Source organism: Pipra filicauda, unplaced genomic scaffold (assembly GCF_003945595.2).
Source record: "Pipra filicauda isolate LSUMZ 115617 unplaced genomic scaffold, ASM394559v2 scaffold23_size5868930_pilon, whole genome shotgun sequence".
In the NCBI taxonomy this organism is placed as follows: Eukaryota; Metazoa; Chordata; class Aves; order Passeriformes; family Pipridae; genus Pipra; species Pipra filicauda.
Genome location: NW_024104354.1, coordinates 3002443 through 3026842, shown reverse-complemented (window position 1 = coordinate 3026842; position 24400 = coordinate 3002443). Strand labels below are relative to the sequence as shown.

General features: G+C 37.2%; 1 protein-coding gene across 5 annotated transcripts in view; it reads right to left on the bottom strand.

The window, feature by feature from the left end:
- The window catches only part of EPB41L2 (erythrocyte membrane protein band 4.1 like 2), a 69867-nt gene extending 46499 nt beyond the window's left edge, over positions 1–23368 (bottom strand). For all 5 annotated transcript variants that reach the window (XM_027751500.2, XM_027751569.2, XM_027751587.2 and 2 more), the window contains exons 1-4: positions 23344–23368; positions 21853–22331; positions 20009–20221; positions 3467–3571 (exon numbers count right to left, since the gene is read on the bottom strand). In XM_027751500.2, coding sequence (XP_027607301.2) covers positions 3467–3571; positions 20009–20221; positions 21853–22331; positions 23344–23353 — 807 coding nt within the window. In that variant the 5' untranslated portion in view covers positions 23354–23368. The remainder of the gene's footprint in view (positions 1–3466; positions 3572–20008; positions 20222–21852; positions 22332–23343) is intronic.
- Positions 23369–24400: the final 1032 nt, after the last annotated feature.

Sequence of the window (24400 nt, the reverse complement as noted above, 5' to 3'; positions counted from 1 at the left end):
TAGGGAAGAATTATAAACTCACTTGTGAGGTCAAGGACAATATCTGCTTTTTCCTAAACTACTGCAGGTATTAGCAGCTTTAAAGACTGAGTGGACCCCTCAGTGCCAGCACAAATGTTGAGTAAGGCATACTTATACCAATTTTTCTTGCCTAACTAGTGGATACTGAGTATAACGTGACTCACCTTTTTCAGTCTGTGGTACCAAACAAATTCCAGATGCAAAACTGTTTCCCAATACCATGTCCCTCAGTCTCTATTACAGGCTTTTGTACCCAAAGTCCAATTCACTTGAAAGAGACAAATATGCTAGGCTACAGTTTCATAGGTCTGTATGGATTAGGAGAACATGAAACTACGTTTTTGCATAGTTTCTGATGCAAATCTTTAAGATAGATCACCTCTGCTAATAGAAAATGTGGCTCCTATGAATATGACCCAAAATATTGAGTTCCCTGTTGTAAATGACCTTCGTTCAAGTAGATTTCATCACAAGTGCAGCATGTATATATTAGATAAATACTGTTTATAAATCAAATGCAAAAAACCCTTTTTATAATTTTTTACAATTTTAATGTAAAAAAAGAGAATATCATATCTCTTGCTTTAAGAAGTCTGTGACCTCTGCTTTTCATAGCTACTATGATTTTTCCAGAGGTGGCACAGTTCATAACATTGTTACAAAGCTTCTCCAAAATTCTGGATACTATTTATTTTGCTTAAGTCAGAAAAACTGCTATCTGTTGAAAGAACCTTGACATGGAAAGGCCTTGGAAGACAACGTTAAGTCTTCAAATAATTTTAACCGAGACTCACTTCAGCTACAGTTATCATCCTAGATTTTCAGTTTTGGCATGAATTCCACTCTGAAATTACACACAGCCATATTCTTGCAATTACAAAGATAACTAGAAGTAGCTTAAATTCTTACATTTTAGACGTAGCGTAAAGTAAAAAAAATACAGACTACAGCATGGCATAGTTACAGCAGAAAACTAGCATTCCTGAGTATGTTGCTTTCAATGCTTTATCTTTTATCACTACAAAGAAGGAGAAAAGAATATAGTGGAGGATGAGAAGAATAATTCTTTCTTTACACAAGTTAAACAGTTAATTTTCTGATTTTTCCAAGTCTGAAATAAGCTTATTGGAAGTAGACTTTGCCACCAACTTTCATTCCTGTTCTGTCAAATAAAATCAGATGCTTATATTCCATTTATAGGCATAATTACAGAGGTAGGGTTTTTTGCATTTGTGTCTTTTGTGACAGATAAAACAAATACCATGAAAGAATCTACCCTGAATTAGAGCTCTTAATGCAGAATAGACAGGTCTGTCTTTCAAAGCAAAAGACAAAGTGTATACACACTACTTTGCTCCACTAGGCAGAAATCTATTTGTTTAATTTGTGAATGGTAAGGTTATAGATGAGACAAAGTAATGTATTGTCAAAGAACAACAAAATGTTCTCTACAATTACAAAAGTATTTTGTACAAATCCAGAAAGGCAGCATTTCCAGCTGGCACCCAGAGAGTAAGAGCAGAAGCTTTCTAACACTTCTGCACAACAATTACAGTGTGAATGGAGCATTCATGAACTTTCGAGGGTCCAATGTAATGAAATCCCTAACTGAACTTTACACTAATAAATTTAACATTTGTAAAAAAGAAAGAAATAATTAATGACTAATCTGACTTAAATAGTTTTGAAGTGTGTATTAAAGCTAACAAAAATCAGTCTGATTTGAAGACATAACATCTCTCCCAGCTGCAGAGAACACCCATGGAGAAAAGTTAATGGGACTCCTCCTCCAATGGTACCCCAGTGGTGCATCAGGGAGCAGCTCAAAAGAGTGCCTGGCATTCAGTTTCCACACACCACAGCTGCCATGGATTTCAACAGCTGGCTAATAAATGGGTGGCTGTGATGAGTCCACAAGAATGGAAAAACACATCATTCAGCATTTAGTACTGACTGGCCTGGAGGTCAGAGATTTGTGACATTTTAATCTGAAGAGGCAATAGTCATAACAGTAGAAAAAAAAAAAAGGCATCAGAAAGAACTGGCACTGAAGGAATTCAAACTTACTACAGAGATGAAACAAAAAAAAAAAAAACAACAGGGCCCTAAACCCAGAAAAAGTTCTGTGAGAGTAGGAGGTGGGAAATGCAAATCTGCCAGAGAAGACTCTTTTTAAAGTTTCTCCAAATAACACAAAGAACTTATCTGTATGACAAAGATGAAATCCAACAACTGTGGTTGTTCAGTCCTCATAACAGATAGGACCAGATTTCTCTGGTGGGCTATTTCCTGGAATAGCTCGAGGATCCCAGGTCTGCTATTAGACCTTTCCTCTCTTGCCAGAGATCAGACTGCTGTTTTATATTATTTTTCTGTGCATTTACGGCATAGCTTTTCAATAGTGAGCAGCAGAAATAAAGGGATAACAAGTTAAAGTAACAGATAAAATTAGGTTTATGATATTACTCAGAAGATCAACTGAGATGCTCTTCATTGTTACACCAAAAAAGTTTTTATTTCTAGAAATGGTTTACAAATCAAGAACAAAAATTAAATACCTAAGTAAAAATACAAGCCTGTTTTGTATGTGGGGATCCTTAATACAGAGTGATTGAGTATTTTGCTCAATACTGCAAAGAAAGCTTTGCAGCAAAGCAAATAACTCTAGAAAACAGCTTTATCTGAATGGAAGTTGTCAGAAATTCAGATTTATTCAGACCACTTAACTAGACTTACTTTCAAACACAATAGAAGGAAAAAGAAGATGATAGAAAAAAAAGCAAAAAACTTCTAGACTATGTATAATGTAATGATGGTTCTGCTACAAATACAGATCAAAAACAAATACAATTTTTTTCCACTTCAATTTGCAGTTATTAGTCTGGGTTTTTTTATGAAGATAAAGATGACCACACATATATCTTTATTTCATGGAGAAAGCAACAGCCAGCCCATGCTGGAAAGACAAATTTGGTTTTGATAATTAATGGAACACATGCCATCAATTCATTTAAGACTTTTCTCAGCTGAGCAATCTAGATGTGCTCAACTATCTAGCATATCAGCAAGTACAAAAGAAGACTGAAAATAAGTTACCAAATGGTATTTAAGAGATCTTTTTGAACATAGTCATATCAAACACCACTCATTTGTAAAATTAGCATCCAGTACCAGTCATGGGTCACCTCCAGCCTCTTTACAAATGCCAAAATTTTCTTTAAGCTTAAAATTAATAAGAAAGGAAATCAAAGACCTAATAGTCACAGATTTAGGGGCTAGATTTCCTTCACATTCCTGAATAAAGCATTCTTACACATATATGAGCAAAGGCAGCAAAATTCACTCAAGTGTTTGTAATGGTATACATTTAATAGAACATACCTCACTAAGCTATTGAAGTGAATGGCAACAACGAAAAACAAACAAAAACCTCATATAGGCTTACCTTCTGTTCTGAAGTCTCATAAAACAACAGCCCAAAATAGTCCTTTTCCAGTAAATTGAGATGTTCACATACTTTATCAAACAGCAGTTGTCCTTTTGCTCTTTTCTGGGGGTGGAAGGGTATGGAAAGAAAAAAAAAATCAAGGAAAAACACGGGGGGGAAAAAAGAGAAAATTGCTATAAGTAAATCAGTAAAGTCCTTAATTACAGGTTGTGTTATTTGATTATATTATTCAGGAACACTTAAAATATAAATAGAGCAGATTATAAAGCTATAAGCTTTCTTACAATACACTGTTCACCGTATTTGAAAGCTATAAATATCCTTGACAAAAACAGAGACATTTCAATTTTTTTTTTCAATATATTAAAAAAAAAAATTATTTGAATACACAAGGAAAATTCAGTACCTAAACCAATTTAAATATTTTGCCCTATTAAGTACCACTAAATAGTCTCAGTTTTTGTAAATCTTTACTTTTAAAATAATGGAAGACTTCTTTATTTGAGCCAACTTTCTCTGTATTATCTTCTAAAAATTAATGTAGTTTTTACAGTGTTCATTTCTATTAACTTTAGCATCTCTATCATTTTGGTATACATCTCAATGACTTCTGAATCATGTGATATGAGTGCACTGAAAAAATAAAGTGTGGTCTCATCTTCAAGAGACAAAAAGAACAAGCAGACCACTAAAAGTTGATGCTCAGACCAGGAGAAGTAGCATACAGGTGCAAGGTGAACATATGCAGTATGTCTAGCTCTCCATACTGCAGTGGTTTTGAGGGGCAGAAAATGAGGACTGCTTTCCATCTCTATATTTATGAACTCCCTCAGTACCCAATGACTCCATTGGACACTCAAAAAAAAAAAAACCCCAAGCCTTCCAGAAGCTTAGTCTTCCTAAAAATACTAATTGTGCAAGTCTGTAACAAAGAAATAAAATTAAGAACACATTTTTATTTGTGGTTAGTTTCAGTATTGTAGTCTGCTACTTTATAATAATAAAAGACTACTCATCCTTTTAACACATTCTTAAAAAGTGTCTTAAAAAGGCCACTTGCTGTAGCTCAGTCTTACTAGACTTTAAGCAAATTGCAGTTAGTGTTGAAGTTTTATCTGTTTTTGTGACCTTACAGCAGCCTTCCAGTACCTCAAGGGGGCCTATATGAGAGCATGGAGGGACTTTTTACAAGAGCATGTAGTGACAGGACAAGGGGTAATAGCTTTAAACTGAAATAATAGGTGTAAATTAGTTATTAGTAAGAAGTTCTTTTCTGTAAGGGTGGTGAGACAGTGGAACGGGTTTGCCCAGATAAGCTAGGGTTCTAGAAGGAGAGAAGCTGGAAGTGTTCAAGGCCAGGTTGGATGGGGTTTTGAGCTATCCAGTCTAGTGGAAGGTGTCCCAGCCTAGCAGGGGGCTTGAAACTAGATTTCTGAGGTCCCTTCCAACTCAAAGCATTCTATCATTCTATGTTTCTTGTACCTGAAACCAGAAACGTAAACAAGGGCAATTCCATATGTCTGTAGTGCCAGTAATGAAAAGCGGGTCCCAGGTCCTGCTTTTATGTGCCAGGTTTTAAGGAAAAGGACTGTTGTGCTAGAGACGGCAGCTAACAGGAGACAAAGATTTAGAGCAAACAGCTCACACCACATACTCAAGGGTGGGAAGTTAAAATCTGAATGTGAATGGCATGCAGCCTCCCAGTTTAAAGCAACTCCTTCATGACTGGTCTGCTATTTGTGGTATTTATCAATGATGCCACAACATGGCCTTTTCAGAGGCCAATCAGCTTAAAGGAATTCTTGTATTTGCTTATCCTACGGATTTCAGTAGATGCCATCCACCACTGCAATTCCACAGAAACGCCATCCACTGCCCCTGTGTAGGCAGCCCTGGCGACACTGCAGCCCTTGTCTGCGCAGACAGTGGCAGAGTGCTCACAACAGGCCCCAGTTCAGCACGTGTCCTCAGCTCAGCTCCACAGCACAGGGCGTTAAAGGCCAAGAGGGGAGGAAGAGGGGAGAAAAGAAAGTATGCACCGAACAAAGAGTGATGGCATTGTTGGCTTATTCCCCAAGAATCCAAAGCTTTATTTATTCAAAATCACATTGTCCAGAAGACATTCTACTCACAAAGATCAGAAAGTTTTCAAAGAAACAAAATTATAAAATGAACACATTCAATAGCACAAGTAGCACAACAAGGCAGTGGAACTCAGAAGTCAGAGCTAGGAATCTTAAGTTTTCCAGCACTTTCAAAAATCTTACTTTTCAGAAAGACAGATGACTACTTCCTGTAAGTGTCTGAAGTAATGACTTAATTTTCTTGACAGCTTCCCCTTAAGAAGAAAAATTGCCAGTATAGAAAAGAAATAAACTGAAAGCAGGAAAAGTATAAGCAATAGGTTTGAAGAATCTGAGCCTGCTTAGATGCATGTAATAGATATCACTTTTTTCCCCAAGTCAATGTGCAGGTCAGTCATCACACATTGCAAAGGCAAGTTCCAGTTATACATATTTCAGTAAAGGAAATATATTTAGTAATGCAAAAATAATATAAACTATCATTAAGTCCATATCTGGAATTACTTGCCCTTTTTATAAAGTTCATATACTAAATCCCACAGTTAATATAAAGCTTTTGACATATAGAAACATAAAGCAGACAAATTTAGAGGAAATATATTGCAAGTGTAACAGTAAAATATAGCAGTTTCTTCTTACAAAGTCATAGTCAACACTGAGCTTGGATACATTAGCAGTGTCCGCAGTATCTTTAAACATCTTTTTGTCAGTTTATAGCTCTTCCACATAAGGAAAGACACCACCATGCCACAAAGCCTAAGTTATGTTAGCTGATGTTCTAGACAGCAGCACAAAGCAGTACAAGACATTATAGTATCAGAAACTGGTATTTATAGAGCTCTGTTATGGATTCATGAAGGCTCTCAGTACCAGCAATGGTTCTCATTATAAGATCCTACTTGTAAAATTCTAAGACCCCTGGTTATTTAAATTTTATAAATAAATATTGAGATATAGTTTTAAAAATATGAAAAGGTATTTAATTTGCAAAAACAAACTTTTCAAGTGTGATTTCTCTGTAATCCATTTGGGGACAGGCATTTACCACATAGTTTTAATTATATGATAACATATACCTTTTCTAGAAAAGGCCATGCTTCAAGAGACAGTAGAGTGTTTCTAAACAAGAACTGAAAACAACTATGGTGATCCAGAAATTTTTTAATAAAAAAGCAGGGGACTCTTAAGAAGGCAGCATCATGGTTTGCACAGGTTGTTACTTTTTAAACTGGATTCCATTTCTTTTTCTACCATGTGGTTATGATGTTACGTGATAGTCTCAGCCAATGTGTAAAATTATAATCACTATCCTTAGATATGTATAGATAGATATACATTCATATATAGGTATATCCACATACCTATGTGTATATAGCACAACAAACATTAGCACTGAAAACAAGGAAATCTTCATATTCCAAATTCTAACACAGAAATGGCAGTAAAATTTTAAGTTCGTATTTGGCTCCCACAAGAACAGGAGCGTATTGATCCTAGCTATACCAAGAGGCTGAGAAATGAGGATATGCTCACAGAGCCAGAAGTTTAAAACACAACAGTACTCAGAACAGCAGTATTCTAAATTGCCCCAAACTTATGTCTTTTTAAGTGAGAACATAGAAAGCATGCATGTAACCAAGGTTATTCCAATATCAATTTCAAGCCTGTATTTAGGCATCACAGATGCCACCTCATAAAGCAACCACTTCATAAAATCAGAGGCAGCATGTTTCTGTCCTTTACCTCCTTCCCACAAAAAGAGCAAACCAGAGCAAAGTAAATGCAGCAGGCATACACAACGGAAATTTCTATGTGGTTGGGAATTAGCATATTATGGATCTCTTTGGCTATACAAGAGTTGCCAGCTACAAATGCAATATAAACATGGCTACCAGTTCTGTTCAATATATTTATCAATGATCTGGATGCATGAGTTGAATGGTCCATTAGCAAGTTTGCTGATGATACTAAACTAGGAGGTTCTGTTGACTCTCTTGAGGGACAAGAGGCCTTACAGAGGGATGTGGATAGATTGGAGCATCGGGCAATCACTGGCATGAAATAACAAGTGCCAGATTCTGTACCTGGGACAGAATAATGCTGGGCACAAGTACAAATTGTGAGAGGATTGGCTGGAGCTCACCCCTATGGAAAGGGATCTGGGGGTGCTAGTCAGCAGCTGGCTCGGTGTGAGCCAGCAGGGAGCCCAGGCAGCCAGGAGGGCAAACTCCATCCTGTGGTGCAGCAAATACAGTTTAAGCAGCTGGACAAAAGAGGTGATTATCCTGATGTGTTCAGATTGGTTTGTCCTCCTCTTGAGTTCTATGAGCAGTTCTGGGGACAACAATTTAAGAAGAATGTGAAAGTCCTTGAATTCCTTGAATGTGTCCAGAGGGCAGCAACAAATCTGATGAAACGGCTGGAAGAAGTGTCCTATGAGGAGTGGCTGAGGACTTTGGGCTTGTTTAGTTTACAGAGAAAGAGGCTGAGGAGTAGCCTCATTGCTCTCAACAGTTTCCTGAGGAGGGGGAAGAGGAGATGGAGGTGCTGAGCTCTTCTCCCTGGGATCCAGTAATATGACATGTGGGAACAGTTCAAAGTTGCACCAGCGGAGGTTGTGACCTGAGGAAGATGTGACATGAGGAAGACTTCTGTACCAATAGGGTGATCAAACACTGTAATAGGCTTCTTAGAGAGGTGGTTGATGCCCCAAGTCTGCCAGTGTTTAAGGGTCATTTGGACATGCTTTGACCACTGAAGTGGTCAGGCAATTGGACCAGATGATCGTTGTATGTCCCTTCTTCCTGCCTCCTCCTTTCTGTAGCAGTACATGCTGAGGAAGTTATGTGGCATTTCTTCCCAGCGCTGCACTAGCAGAAAGGATTGAATGGGTAATCACATCTCAGTCTAGGCATTGGCTCTGTCTCTGTGTGGGAAGAAGGCATGTATCTTCTTATGGAGGTGACAGTTGTGGCTCACCTGAGGACAATTTAACAACCTGAAGAAATTTGGAAAAAAACCCTCAAAAACAAACCCACAAAAAACCCCAAACACCCAACCCAAAAACAAGTGAAGTACAATTTTTTGAAAGTGTTCTGTGTTCACTCCGTTTAGCTGGGTTTCCACAGAATGGCAAAACCCCACATCTCTACTCAGAGATCAAACCCTTACCCTGATGCAGGATGTGCTCCCAAACTGAATGACTGCAAACATTTTGAGGTCTGCAATACCTATTATTTTCCCGGGAAGTTTTTTTGCTCCTCGTACTTGTTTTTAGAAATGCCTGAGCTGTTTCCCTCAGAGAAATGTAATAAAACAAGAGCTTGAGAACAACAGTATTCCACCAGAGCAATGGTCCATCTAGCCTAATACTTGGTCTCCAAAGAGGCTAACCACAAATGTCTAAAGGAAAGCACATGAGCACTGCAAGTCTACTTCTGCCAAGATCCTGGGAGTGCTCATAGGCCTCAGTGTCTGGGAGCAGCCTCCCCCCGGAGACCCATACCATCTCCCTGCCAAGAGCCCCGGGGATGTGTCTTGGCTGAGCCTGGGGCCCTCAGTCCCTGCCTATGTTGTAGGTGTGCCATGTCTGCCCCCATCTCTTGGATGGGCCTGGGCCCTGCATTGCAGAGAGGTGCTCTCCTGGACAGACACAGTTTATCATGCATAGTTATATGTATAACATAGCATAATTATTATATTCCCTGTGTTCACCATGAGTTGAATAATTATCAGACTGGTATTTGCCTGAAATGCCAAGGGTTTTTCAGCTCCAAAAACATTTTCAAAGACACGAAGGCTACAGGTGGAAAAGGGATTTGATTTCATTTTATTTTTCTCAATCTGTGTAAGAGCCAATGCTCACAACCATTAACACAACCCACATCTGCAGCCAGGTGATTATCCTGATGTATTCAGATTGGTTTGTCCTCACGTTGAGTACTGTGAGCAGTTCTGGGGCCCACACTTTAAGAAGAACATGAAGGTCCTTGAATTCCTTGCATTCTTCAGTTTTACTTAAAACAAACAAACAAATAAATGTCCCTTGCAGTGTGGCAAAGGCAAGGTCACAGAAAGAAGCAGGAGGAATATGGGCCAGGCACTCTCTCTATGGATCCTTATTCTTCAAGTCTCAGGAAACTGATCATACACAAAAGAGCATGAGAGGTGCAACAGCTTGTGGTGTTTTCAAAAGTATGATACCTATCAATGACAAGCATATTTTTTTGGCTCCAAAAAATTGCTTTGCTGTGCTTCTAGGCCAGTGATGCATGAAAAGTGCTCTCATGCCTGTCCCACACTTCTACTGCCTGCAGGAAGAGCTGAAAAGTGGCAGCTCCTGATGGCACAGCCAACCTGGAAGCCTTTCAAGCACAGGCTGCTCTGCACAAGCAAGAACCTCTGGGGAAAAGAGAACCAAGGGAATAGAGGAGCTCTCTCCTGCTACAAACTAGCAATGGCAAAAAGATGGGGAGAGCCAAGGCTTAAGTGGTGCCTTGGAGGTGCAAGAGCAGCAGGAAAGAACCTAAGTAAAATGGCCCAAAGGAGCCCCGGCAAGGGGTCGTGCTCAATGCTGCAGAGGAAGGTAGAATATCCAGGGACTGAGATGACTTCACACACAAACATTACTTCCAGTGATGTCTGTTGAATCTAGACAGATATTTTAAAAAATGTGCCAAATTTAACATCATCCCTATTTTTCTTTTTTCTAAATAAAAGATGTCATAGTTTAAACAGACCACTTAGTGTTTGAATAAACCTAGTCTACACATCTGAGCAGTCAGAAAAAAGATTTGCAAATCAAAACTCAACTATAATTAAACATCTGTTCTGTATCAACTTCATTCAGACTTTTCTTAATTCAGAGTTAAAGACTGATCTTAACTGTACATTGAGCAAATACATTTTTACTTTGTATTAGCAAACTGTAGGCAACCACAGAGTCTATGTCAACTCCAATATATTTCACTTGTTCATACGTGCATAAAATACGGTCAGTGCTGGCATCCTTTAAATGCCTTTTGTCATAAATACTTAATTAGACCACTGACTGAATGCAGTAAACAAACCCAATAGGATCTTCATTTGCTTCTAATTAGTAATCATTATGCACTTAGCACTTCTTTTTGTTTGTTTAAACTGTTACTCTTCACTAAAACACAGTTTATATATGAAGCAGAAAATCTGAACAGGTCTTTGCTGCAGATACCAAATTTAATGACAATTTCCTCATGACTATCTACAAAACCACAGAATAGGAGAGGAGAAAAAGGAAGTTTACTTCCCCCCATGAAAATAAGAGGCACATGCAGAGCACCGTAAAATATTAATAACTTACACCTCCCACAGATGTCAATTATCAGAAAAGGAGTAGGTCAAAATTATGTCACTTGCACTGTGTTAAAAAAATAATTAAAATTGCTTCTAGAAATTAAGTCAAACATTCCAACAGTCTATTCATTCAAGCTATTAAATCTCAACTGCCATTAGATCTCAAATATGACACTACTGAATCATGATCCTAGGTTATTTTATCCTTTAACACAGTTCTGTCATTTCAAACAAGAACAAAGACTCGGTCACAATTTTTGGCAAATATCACTCAATAGCTTTCATCCTCCAATACTTTGACAAGCCTGTGATACACTTACACGCTGTTATTCCTGTAAGTAAACTGAACTCTCTTTCAAGTAATGAAGGGTAACAAAGTTTTTTAACAGTTCACAGCCTATGAAAATTAAGTCATGCTGCTCCAGAACTATTCAACAATAGCTTCTTCCTCTTTCCACCTCTCCAGGCATTCACACATTACTCTGAAGAGTCTGAGGCTAAATTGAAATTATCTTTAAAAGCTACCATAATTTTAATCAAAAATGATTAAATGAATTGCTCATGCTTTATGAATGCACATATTGTGTACATGTAACTCATGTTTAAGTATATTGCATGCAATACTATTTTGTGATTTCTTTCTAAAGATTCCTTTAAAGCTACAGAACACAGAAAATCAATCTATTTTGTTAATATGCAACCTGTGGACTTATGGAACTAGAAGATAAAACTTAAAGGAATTAAATATAACACTTTAATGGAGGATATTCTGCTGTTTCATGAAACTTTACAAGTTCCAAAAAACAATATAAAGTAAGTTTGAAGAGTGGCTGGTATAAAAAAGTTCACAACACTACTCCCACTCAAAGTTTTTAATTCCTCAGAGCAAGTAGCCAAGATGCATAATAATTATTTACACACCACAAGACATTTTATCAACTATCCAAGATTACAATCATCATCTGAATTACATCTGATTACAGCGCAGCACTGATGAATTGACTGCAGTTCACTTCTGAGAAAGATCAAAAACCACAGAACACTACAGTGAGAATTTCAAACAACAATGAACAGGTTTCACTTGGTACAAGGTTTAGGACTTCTGGGCAACACCTTAGGCATTGTATCTGAACTGTCATTCAGACAAGCATACTGAGAGAAGCTATACTCAAGAAAGGCACTAAACTAGGTCCTTCAAATTTGCATCTATGAAAGTAAAATTACAGACAGATGGGAAAAAAAATAATCACAAAAGAGACCAAAATATCAATTTGAACAGTTCCATAGATAAACATTTATTGACTTAAAATTCAAAATGGCAAGTTGATACCAGTCAGAAGATCTATTAAGGCAAAATAAAGAGTTCTAGGGGCAAAAGAACAGATCACTTTCAAAAGGTGATAAATTAATTTACAAAGTAACCTTCAAAACAGACAAATATCTGAGATTTGCTTTATGTTGGAAGCCAAACATAACCATGTCAGGCATGCCCTGGACAATGGGAAAGACATGCAGAAACAAGCCAGAAAAAATACCTCCACTGTCAAAGAACACTAGGTGGCTGCAAAAAAAAGCTTAAAGTCATTAATAATACAAAACATACAAATGGCAAGAAGGGTACCTGTGCTCCTACAACTACATTTGATGACAAATTCTGAACTATGGAAGAACAGCATCAAATTATAGTCATTTGCAAAGATGTTTCTATATGACCTTGAAAACTAATTCACCATGAACTTTCTTTTTTTCTCCCCACAATTTCATGCATAAGCTTACTATTTCAACATCCTAAAGCTGTGTTGTTTCTAACTGAGCATCTCCCATCCATTTCTATTTTGTACCACTCACCAGCAAATTACACAACATGTCAGAGAGAAGATACACACAGGAATTCACTTTCATAAGGCTTTGTCCCAAAAATCAGTTTTTCTTCAATCTAATGTATCTCTCAATGCATTCTGCATGTCACATATACTTTTTTCCCCAAGAAGTGCTTTGACTCAATATAGATTCTGAGAAAATGCCTCGTTATGCAGAAGTTACACAAATTTTATTTTATCTGGACTTTAAATTGTAATAAATCCCTTTTTATTAACGTAATAGATGCTAAGTTCCTACATTTACTTAATCCATTCCAAATAAATTGAAACTGTTCCAGGTAGAACAAAATGTACATCCATGCAATTTTTTTAGTGCTATAACTAAATTTATAATTGGATTGCAATTTATATGGGTTTATCTTTGCTCCCAAATTTAACTCTCTTCTGAAGAATCCAGGGTAAAAAAAGTGACAGTGACATAATATATGATTTCCTTATGTAAAACCTACTTCCTCTGCCCTTTTCAGCTGACAATAATGTACCATTAACCCTTGCTTACAGGGAATCTCGTCTTGCTAAGACAAAAAAACTCTTGAGAACATGAAGATTATTACAAATACCATTCTGTGGTAGCCAGGACATAAAACAAGTATGTCAACAAACACAAACTGGCTTCAGTCATTCTACAATTACAGGACTTCACCTATTCACTTAAATTAATCTCTCTACCTATCTCAGTTTTGTACTGCAGAACTCAAATGTTTCAGAATATAGCTTGTTCTAGTTACAGGGGCCAGGACCAGTTTATCACTATGTGGGTATAACCAAAACTGTGTATTCTACACCCTCTATGTCATTTCTGATGGACTGTTAATAATGGATCATTTGCAGCAGCTGGTCAGGGCACACCTGACACCTTAGACCACAAGCAGGGAGTACTTTTTGTCTTCACACCAATGACTCAGCTGTGATAACTCCCCTCCAGAGAGGCATTAGCACCTTCACACCCAGTCTGAGGGGTCATCTCTGCTAATGGGCCATAATGAACTGGCATAATAGGCAGCTGACAGGACCTAGACCAAAGATTCCAAAAATATCCCATGACTCAGAGTTAAATCACCCATTGTGAAACTCCCTGCCCTGGGAGAGGTACCACCTGAACCTGAGCATACGTAGTCTTGGGGTTTTGGGACTTCTGGTACCACTCCTTGGATCCAGAGGAGGACCAGAACTTCAACAGGACTGTGACTGCCACTCTTGACAAGACTGTGATCATCACTTCAACAGGACCACAACCATCATCCAGATCAATAGGTTTTCCTTTTCATTCACTTTGCACCCGGTGCGGCCACATGGTGCTCAGCACTGGGGTTGACAAACACTGTTCTGTTCTTGTCCCAGGGTGTTGGTTATACACCTGTCTTTGTGGGTTAAAACCAGTTTTCTCTGTATCATTGCATTTATTGTAATCTTTTTGTAAATTGTAACTCTGACTTGTAATCTCTCTTGAGTTGGGTTCATTTCTCCCACCAGTTTACTTATAAACCAACACAAGCTGAACTCAATTTTCAGCAAGTTAGGATATCCACTTCCCACTTGATAAATACTAAATCTCTAAAAACGTTTAGTGAAGCATGGAGAGCCTGGTCCAGGACAACCTCTATAGAGTTTTTGCTGCTTACTGTAAATCTCAGCAACTCTATTGTTAAACACCAAACTTAAGCAAAAACTATAACCTTTTTTCCAATACAATTGTCTTACGTATTCTTTAAAAGCTTATTAGCACCTTATTGAGTTGAAATATCCATTTTTTAAGCTTGAAAAATTCTTTTTACATCCAGTCATCTTTGAGAAATTTAGCTAATTTAATTTGTACCGAACATGTCACCTAGCAAAATAAAGAACAAAATCAGCTTCAGTGTTGAGTGGGGGAAAGTGAGGACAGGGGATAGTTGTACATGTTTTTTTACAAGACATTATACGAAACAAGGTTTTGTTCTTTCCGTATCAAAAATTAAAAACTCATGCTATAAAAAATTAAGTGAGTGTTTTAAAGCACTGGAGCTGAAGAAATGTAGCCACAAATATATCTAAAACTAAATTAAGCTCACAAAGCAAAAGGGAATATAAGCAGGATAGAAATCTATCATGTGGACAGCAGTTTAGCGAGCAGTTTCTGGTCTACTGAAATGGCATTTCTTCCTAAGCACACAGAATATTCTGTTCTTTCAGGAAAAATTACAAACAAGATGAACAGAAAAAAGAACGGAAATTAAAGTAAAACAACTGTTAGAACTGCACAGCTAAAACCTGAATCTATTCTAAGATCACTTTTTAAAACAAGGGAAAATAGAAGGAAATAAAAGAGATAGCTGTCAGATTAAACAACTGGCATAGATCATGGAATTCAATGAGCAGTAACAAAAGAGCTGCTATTTTAGAAGCTGTCAATCCAAACTGCTATGGATATTATGCCTGAAGTCATCTATCCTCCCAAACAGTATGAAGTCTCAAAGTGCAGTCTTCCAATTGTTCTTAATTATTTAGGAATTTATTTTCTTACTTCAAATTAAAAAAAAACCAAAACCAAACAGGATAAAAACAGGTACTTGGACAACAGTGACAAACAGTTGAGATTTTAGGGAACTCTTTTTTTGCTAAAAGCAGAAAAAGGTGAGAAGTAACCATCTTGCTAAAAGGGCAATATACAAAACTATGAATTTTTAGAACCTAAGATGACATAAACAAAAGTTTCCATTTACACTCTAAACTTTCAAACATGTTGTTTTTACACTCATTTTTTCAGCAATAGCACCTAATTATTTCAAAGGTATCTGAAATATCTTTCTGAGGTGAAAATTTTAAGTCACAGCTGGCATGAAGATTAATATTTCAAAGTGCTTAACTCAAACATCATTTCACCTCAATAAATTTGCCACACCATAACAGGCAGTAGGTGAAACCCTCCAACATAACAGAGCTTCAAATCACCAAGACCAGGTACGGGAAGAAGAGTTACTAGGCTAGCACATTAGATAGTTCCTTGCAGAATGCCAAGATGGTAGTGTTCACCAGGAATCTGTGCAATATTTTTAGGGGCAGTTTGCATACCAGCTCTCCAATTCTTACATTGTTAGTCAACTTAATGAAGTTACAGGTATGCCACTGGGTTTACTGCTTTAACAGTAATTGTATGTTGATACTATTCATGCTACCATCAGTTTTTAATTGACAGTACATGTGCCATGTGCATTATACAGACTAAATTATTAACACATTTATAATAATTCCTGAATTATTCTCCTACAACAGTGAAATATAGCTACAATTATGTACATTAGCTGAGGTCTGAAGAGACCTCTAGAGGTCATCTATTCTGAAATTCCTGCTCACAGTGAGCTGGTCAAGGCCTTGTCTTAAAAGATTTGTATGATTTCAGAGGGTGCCGACTCCAAAACCTCTCTAGGGAAACTGTTCTGGTGTTTGGTCACCCTCAGTTGATATACACTCACATTCATTTTCTCAGTTGATTCCCTGTACTTCAGTTTGTGTTCATTTCTTTTCAATCTGTCCCTTGGCATCACTGAGAAGCCTGGCTCATCCACCAGCCAGGTATTTATATACAAGGCTAAAACGTCCCAGAGCCTCCTCCTCTCCATGCTGAACAGTTCCACTTCTGTCAGTCCTTCCCCAGATATCAGATGCTTGAGGCCTTTAATCAGTGTTGTAGTCCTTTGCTGGACTGTCTCCAGAATGTCCAAGTCTCTCTTGCACTGGACAGCTAAGAACTGGACCCATCACTCCAGGTACTGAGCAGTGAGTGAAGGACCATCTCTCCCTTGACCTGCTGCCAGCATCCAGCTACTGCAGGCCAGGAAGCTGCTGACTTTTGCTGCAAGGGCCCACTGCTAGCCCACGGTCACCTTTTCTATCAGGACACACACACACAGAGGTCTTTCTGTGCAAAGCTGCTTTCCAGTCAGTCAGTCCAGCCTGTGCTGATACTTGGTCGTATTCCTCCTCAGGTGCAGGGTTTTGCACTCCTCTTGGTGGAAATTCATGAGAGTCCTACATGCCCATTTCTACAGCTCATCCAGGTCCCTGTGATATATCACCACCACTCTTCCCAGATTTATCATCACCTACAAACTTGCTGAGGACACACTTTGTGCCATCATCCAGATCATTAACTGCCTTGGTATCAATGCCTTTAGTATTGTTAATACCTCCAGCTACACTTCTGGCTGCTGATCACAACTTAAGCCAGTTTCTGGCAAACCCTTCTGTACACTTACTTAGCCCATACCTGTCTAGAACACCTATGCCTAGAACAACCATGGGGAAAATGTCAAGTCTTGCTAAAGCTGAGATTATATTCACAGATCGCCCCACATCCACAGAACCAGTCACCACATTGTAGAAAGTATGGTTTCCCCTTGTAAATCCATCCTGACTACTTCCAAACATCTTTTTGTCCTGAAAACGTTAAAAAAGGATTTGTACCACAGTCTTCTCCCAAGGACTGAAGCAGCCTTCTGACACTACATATTTTGGCACAGTAGTAGAACATAAAAAAACTCTACGTGTATTTAAGAACATGAATTCATCTATAAAATTGCAGTCAGCACTGCTCATGTCCTACAAATTATTTAAATGAACATACGAAACAAATTGTTTCTATACCACATTGTTCTCTTCCTGAATTAATTTTTTCTTCTGTTCTTACAGCAAACTCTTATTGCAAGTAATAAGAAAACATTTCTTATCAAACAACTTAACTGAATCATGACAGACTTAAAATATTGCAGAATAGAATTTTTCATTATAAATGCAAAATGGTATCTTAGCTCTGTGGTAAGCCACAATTTCGTTTAAGTCTCATTTTAGGATGGGGAAAAGCCCAGGAAGATAAAACTCATATAGCCTTTAATTAATGTACAGAGATACCATGCAGATATAAACAACATTTATGCAGGGGGGGAAAACCAAACAAAACCAACAATTACTCCAGGGTTAGTACTATATCTATGTCAATTTTTGGTTTATATATAATTTATATATATATATTTCTCCATACATATTGATACTAATACATAAATAAAAACTTTTCAAGAACCTCTCATGACAAAATTCCTGCAACTTTAGACCATAAGTACGTAACTCCCTACACAATGTGTTGCAGAGAGCAATTATTCTGTAGTATATTTTCCATGTTCTACTGGAACCACAGCATAAAAAATAAGCAAGCCAAACTAACATTAATGAAGGCTTCACTATTGCTTTTTATAGTCAATTTATGGTGCAGTGTTCTATATTTGACACGATCTGGGAAGATCCATGTAGGATTAAAATACTGTATTTTAAGAAACATACACTGAAATTGTTCAGTTTTAACATCAAGAATAGAAATTTATAAATGGAAGCCTTAGAAAGCTTGTATTAGTATCAACTATAGAACAGAAACTTTAAAAATTCCATCAAACTGCAGCAAAACATTCCCAAGGAGTATTTTACATTGATAAACAACAAATAAGAATTTTTTTGCTGACAGGAAGAGTTTTATTAGAGAACAGGTTTAAAAAGCAAGCTGTACTAATGCATGAAATAAGATTTAAGTTATTATGAAATTGAAAGGCTTAAAAAACAAGCATCTTTTTTAGTCTTGTCTATTAGTTCTGCAAGGAACAGTTCAGTAGTACCCATCCAGTACTATATCACAGAACAAAAGGATTTGTACACAAGAAGCAATTAAAATACTAAGGGAGTCTAATGAAATCCACAATCAAACAGCATTGGGACTGACTGATAAGACACTGGAAAAAATGAAACAGCACAAGAGCAGACAAAAGGCTTCAATCAGAAGCCCGCACCACCAAGTGGCTTGTGTTGTGTTTACTACATCAAAAACTGAATAATTTACATTAGACAAAAATCAGAATATTTTCAAGAAATCAGCTCAGTCTAGGAAATGCCATAACATTGGCACTGTTTTGTCCTTAGATCACTATGGAAGATATATCTAGATGTCTAGTTTTTGAAAAGGCAGAGATTTTTAACTTTTCTTTCTAACTCAGATATTCAGCTTAGGCACCATAGCAGATCAGTTACTTTCACCATGCAAAATATAACAACTATGTTCAGGAGTGTGGCCCAGAACAACTGCTTTCCCTCCACTTCAAACAAGCAGATATTCCAGTGTAAAACACAGGAGGGAAATGTAAAGGAGGAACTGACCCAAGTAAGAAAATTATCACCTCTTACAAAAAAATATTAATTCTGTATATAACTACCAACATACTGTGGTTCTAACACTCACTTTAAAGTCTACTTGCTGTGAGTGTTGCATCAAGTACCATTTTGCAGAACATGCTGAATCATCATCACATCTTTAGCTTACTGAACCCAGAAATGGAAATTATGATATTCTAAACTAGCAGCTTATCTGGCCATGGAAACTTCTCATCACCTTAGAGCCATCTCGTATGACTACCAATGAGACATTTCACAAAGAGAATGACTGACTGGAAGCAACACATGAACCATCAGAAAACCAAACAGACTTCACCAGCTATTTAATTCACTGGATTCCTCATTTCCCCAAAGTTTAAAAATAATTGGACCTAAGAACAGCTTAGAGCTCTGACCTGCAAAAACAACTGCTGAAAGGCAGATAGTCTTTTATGATTAAGATGCAGCTGTGTAAGGGAACCAAGACTCATTATTAGTATTGGCCTGTGGTGCTACTAGCTAGAAGAACTTCTGAAAATATCACCTATACAACCTTTGAGACTCAAGGCTGAAGCCTTCAGGCACTATGAACACAGTTTTCAAGCGTTTGCAAAGGTTAATGGAATTACAAAACAGAGCTATGCAACTACGAAAATTCAGAACTAGAACATAGCTTTAAAAATGAATACATTTTATACCTGTAGCAGAATTTTTCTTTGAAGAGAACTTCTTTTAAACTTCAGATCTTCAGCTGAGATAACTTTAAAAAAATTAATGCATTAACTCAAAAAAAAAAACTTCATTAGTACCTGAGACCCTACATCTTCAGGAAAATTTTAATGTCTTACAAAAAAAAAAATCTAGTTTGAGCTGTCAAGTGATCAGCATTGAAAGGATTTGTTCATGTACCTCAGAGGGAGTTTTTAAGAATAAACTGATATAGTCTTAACGATGGAGCTTTAAACTGAAATGTTAACTGACCTCTAGTGATAGCATTAAACACTTACTACAAAAAACCAAATTTTCCTTTTCTCTGCAGAAAAAAAGCTCTTTTATATAGAGACTTGATGCCTTACCTCTAGGTCACAGCTGTATTCTGTGCCATCCAGAAGCATCACTTTACACTGCACAGTTTTGATTTTCTTGGGAGATTTCTGGGGAATGTCATCTGTTTTAATTTCAGCTGTCTGCACTTCTTTTGTTTCCCTTTTTTCCTTTTCTTCTTTGTTTTCTTCCTTTTTCTCTGCAACTTTCTCTACTTCCATTTCTTTACCATCTTCTTTGACAAGCTATATAAAATACAGTTAAACAATGACTGCAAGTCAGGAAGGTGGATGTTTTTAACTTGTACATTTCTTTTATAAGCTACTAAGAAATAAGACATTAATTTTTCATTAAAGTTATGCACATACTAGAAGCACAACAACCAGCACAAGTATTAAGGTCTTCCTTGGGGACCAGATATTCTAGCTCTCAAACCACAGAAGGTGCCTTTTTTCCTTTCCTTGAAATTAGATAATTTTTCTATGTTTTATTGTCTTTTTTTTTTCCTAAGAGAAAGAACTCAAGAAGCAAGTTATACTTAACTAAAACCTAGCATTCATTAAGGACAAGTGATACAGAATCACAGAGTGGTTGAGGTTGGTAGGGACCTCATCATCATCTAGTCCACTGTGGTTAGTCACTTTGGAGACCAAGTATTGGGCCAGATGGACCCTCACTCTGATGGAATACTGTTGTTCTCCAGCTCTTGTTTTATTACGTTTCTCTGAGGGAAATGGCTCATGCATTTCTAAAAATGAGTACAACAAGAAAAAAAAACCTCTTCAAGGAAATAACAGGTACTTCACACCTCAAAATGTTTGCAGTCAGTCAGTTTGGGAGCATGTCCTGCATCAGGCTAAGGGTTTGATCTCTGAGTAGAGATGTGGGGGTTTGCCATCCCTCTGGAAATCCAGCTAAACTGGACAAACATAGTTTGTCAAAAACTGTACTTCACTTGTTTTTGGGTTGGGTGTTTGTTGGGTTTTTCTGGTGGTTCTTTTTGTTTGTTTGGTTGGGTTTTTTTTTTTGTTTTTTGTTGTTTGTTTGTTTTCTGTTTGTTTGTTTCAAATTTCTTCAGATGATCCACAGGTCTCATAAGAAGGTACACGCTTCCTCCCTACACAGAGACAGAGCTAATGCCTAGGCTGAGACGTGATTACCCATTCAATCCTTTCTGCTAGTACTGGGAAGAAATGTCAGAAATTTCCTCAGCATGTACTGCTAGAGAAAGGAGGAGGCAGGAAGAAGGGACCTACAATGATCATTTAGTCCAACTGCCTAGGGCCCCTCTAGGGGCACGTAGAGACGTTTACCCCAGGACCATATCTAGTTGAGGTTTTATTTTCTTCCCAGGTGAAGACTCCACAACATCCACAACCTGCTTCAGTGTTTGACCCATCGCTTTATTACTCGTGGGAGGCCTATCCTCTGCACCATCATCACCTGGGCTACATCCTTTCCTTACCAAGTAAAGGTCCCATCACCATCACAGTAAAAAGAATTTGTTTGAGATTTGAGATGTAATGTCATGGTTTTTATTTGGGTCCATTGTTTTTCGTCATCTAACTGCATACAACATTGGTAAGATTCCCCTCGATCCTTTTCTTCCCCAGGCTGACTAGTACCAACTGTTCAGCCCCTCCTCATATAAAACATTCTCTATGCACCTTATCTTTGGCAACCTAGAATATGAAGTTTGAATGTTAAGAACTGACATACAACTTCACAAAAACCAGTACTGAAGCCTACCTACTGGAGTAGCTATCATTTCTTCCCCCAATATGATACTAACAAAGCTTTGCATGAATTACATAAGTCATGAATTGGGTTTCATTAAAATTACTCTAAAGTATCTATGAGATTTCCCCACATGTACCTGTGGTGTTTCAGCACTGCTGACAGACTGTTTTTCCTTGTCATCTGCTTTAGCATTACGGTGATTTTCAGCTGCTTCTTCCAAGCTCTTTCTTGGCTGAGCCACCCCCTCTGGTGTCTGGCTTTCGCTTTCTCCAATTACTTGTTCTTCCCCTGTGGCCTTTTTCTTGGGCTCATCTTTGGGCTCTGCCAAGGTGTATGATTTTTGTTTCTTAAGCCAGGGGGGAAGGAAACGAGAAATACCCTTGCTTTCAGGTGAAGCTTTTTGCTTCTTCTGGCTACTTGGACTACTTTGGCTAGTTGGTTCTGGGAGAGAAGAATCTTGAGCTTCTTCAGAGGATGCTTCCTTGGACTTTTGATTTTCTGGAGTCTCTGATGCTTCTTCAGGCTTGTCCTTGGCTTTGTCTGGTCCCAGCTGCTCAGAATCTTTCTTTACTTCAGTCTCTGAGCCAACTTCAGTTGTCATCGTCACAACTGACACTAAAAAAAGCAACAACAAAAACAGTTTTGTTACACAGCATCACCACTTTTACTGACTAATTATTTGCAGTATTTTGGAAACTCTTGTAGATTATTAAACTTATTAGGGTTAAAGAAATACTTCTTTTCAAATTCTCAGTTCACAAGTAAAACCAGTGCACTAAAACTTAGTGCTCTGCAGGTACAGACTTGTAAAAGACCAAGCTAGACAGATACATCTAGAAATAGTTTCCTTCTCCTTGATAAAAATTTAAGTGTGCTCACTGAAATGCATTTGTCTTCTATGTAACTTCAGTTCTCTTTCTACTTGGCACCTCCGGCTGACCCAGAAACTGAAAATTTCAAAGAGTATCCACCTTCTCCAGTAAAACTAGCAGATACAACCCCCTTACTATTCAGGGATGCTTACCAATTTGAAAGAAATTATTGGAAGAAAATGAAAGAGCAAGATTACCAAAGAACAGGACAAAAGGATGGTGAGCACTAGACTGAATATAAAAAAAAATTGGAAATTATAAGTCAGTGATACTATTGAAGTTAATAATAATGCTGGCAAGCATACTTTTTTACATTAACATTGCGTTCTTAATCAGGAGTTCATATCAAGCAACAAAAAAAAATCATACATAATGCTTATACTCTCATCACTTTTAACTACTCTTCCTTCAGTGAAATTAAAGACATCATAATACTGTAACAACAGGATATGCAATAATAATAATTAATCTTAACATTAGTAATATGTATTGAAAAAATATTAACTAAAATGAACAAATTTTGTTATCTGCATGGCACTGGATTTTGCTGCATTGCTTTGAAAATGTAATATAACTATTCTTTATCCAATGTATTGAAGTGAGTCAACAAAAATAAGCATGTGAGGGTCCAACACAAGTTTAAAATAGTTAGATTCCATTAGATGTTACTGGCATTTTTTTTACACCCTTCTGAAAACAATTAATTTTAAACTGATGGTCTGTTTGTCTGGCCTGAAGTTTAGCAGGTTACTTACAACATAACATTTTTATCTTTACAACATTGGACCCTCTTCATTACAACTGATGGTGATCACTGCATGCTTGTAGAGTCAAGAGGTTATTAGTTCTGCACTCCTGCTAAACTCAACAGCTGTTGCCTCACCCCTGCCCAAAAAAAGAGTCAAGTAGGTTATCTAGTTCAGGCTGGATGCAATTAACTCACTCAACACTTTTAACTGCACTTGAAGTCAACTGGGAACTAGTTTAGGTCACAAGGCAGCAGCAATACTTTGCCTCCAGCTTTCCAAATCACATTCACAGGCAGTCAGAAATAGTTAAACTAAGCTATTCCCAAGGAGGGGGGAAAAAATTAAGGAAGTTAATAGATGCCGAAATATACAAGAGAAGCCATTCTGACAAAAGAGATGAACAATACTAAGTCAAAGGAAAAAATCTTGACAGTTACCTTATAAAGAAGCTTAGACAAAGGAGCCTTGAACTATTACAAATTCATATTAAGTAAGCTTCTTGAGACCCAATGTTGTGGGTGTTTCTTTGTTCAGCACTTAGCATTTCACCATCTAAACCCAAAACATTCCCCTATGGGGAAATGTAAATGAAAAGTGAGTATCTTTACTAGTACACTAGAGACTTCTAAATATATTTCAAGCTTAAGTATTACAGTTATGTAATTTCTATCACTTTTAATAAAATACTTGAAGTTTTATTAATATTAATAAAGCTTGTTGTGATAGAGTAGCAAACATCATATAAGTATTATTTATCTTAGAGGTAACAGGCCTCTGAAAGGCAGCTTTCCATTTGACGGTTGAGATTCAAGAATTTGCTATTTAAAGCTATGTACTAGTATGCTAGTTTTAAAGCTACTACTAGTCAAATTACGTTTTGCTATCACCTTGGAATTTTACACAGAAATGCTGTTGTTCTTACCTAATGGTAGGTTATCTATCTTAATGTTATAATGTAAAATTTTGTTATCAAACAAAAAAATAAATATATATAGAAAATCAACTTTTCCTGAGAGAAAAATCAAAATTTCTGCTGATTAGTGAATAACAATCCATGCTGCTT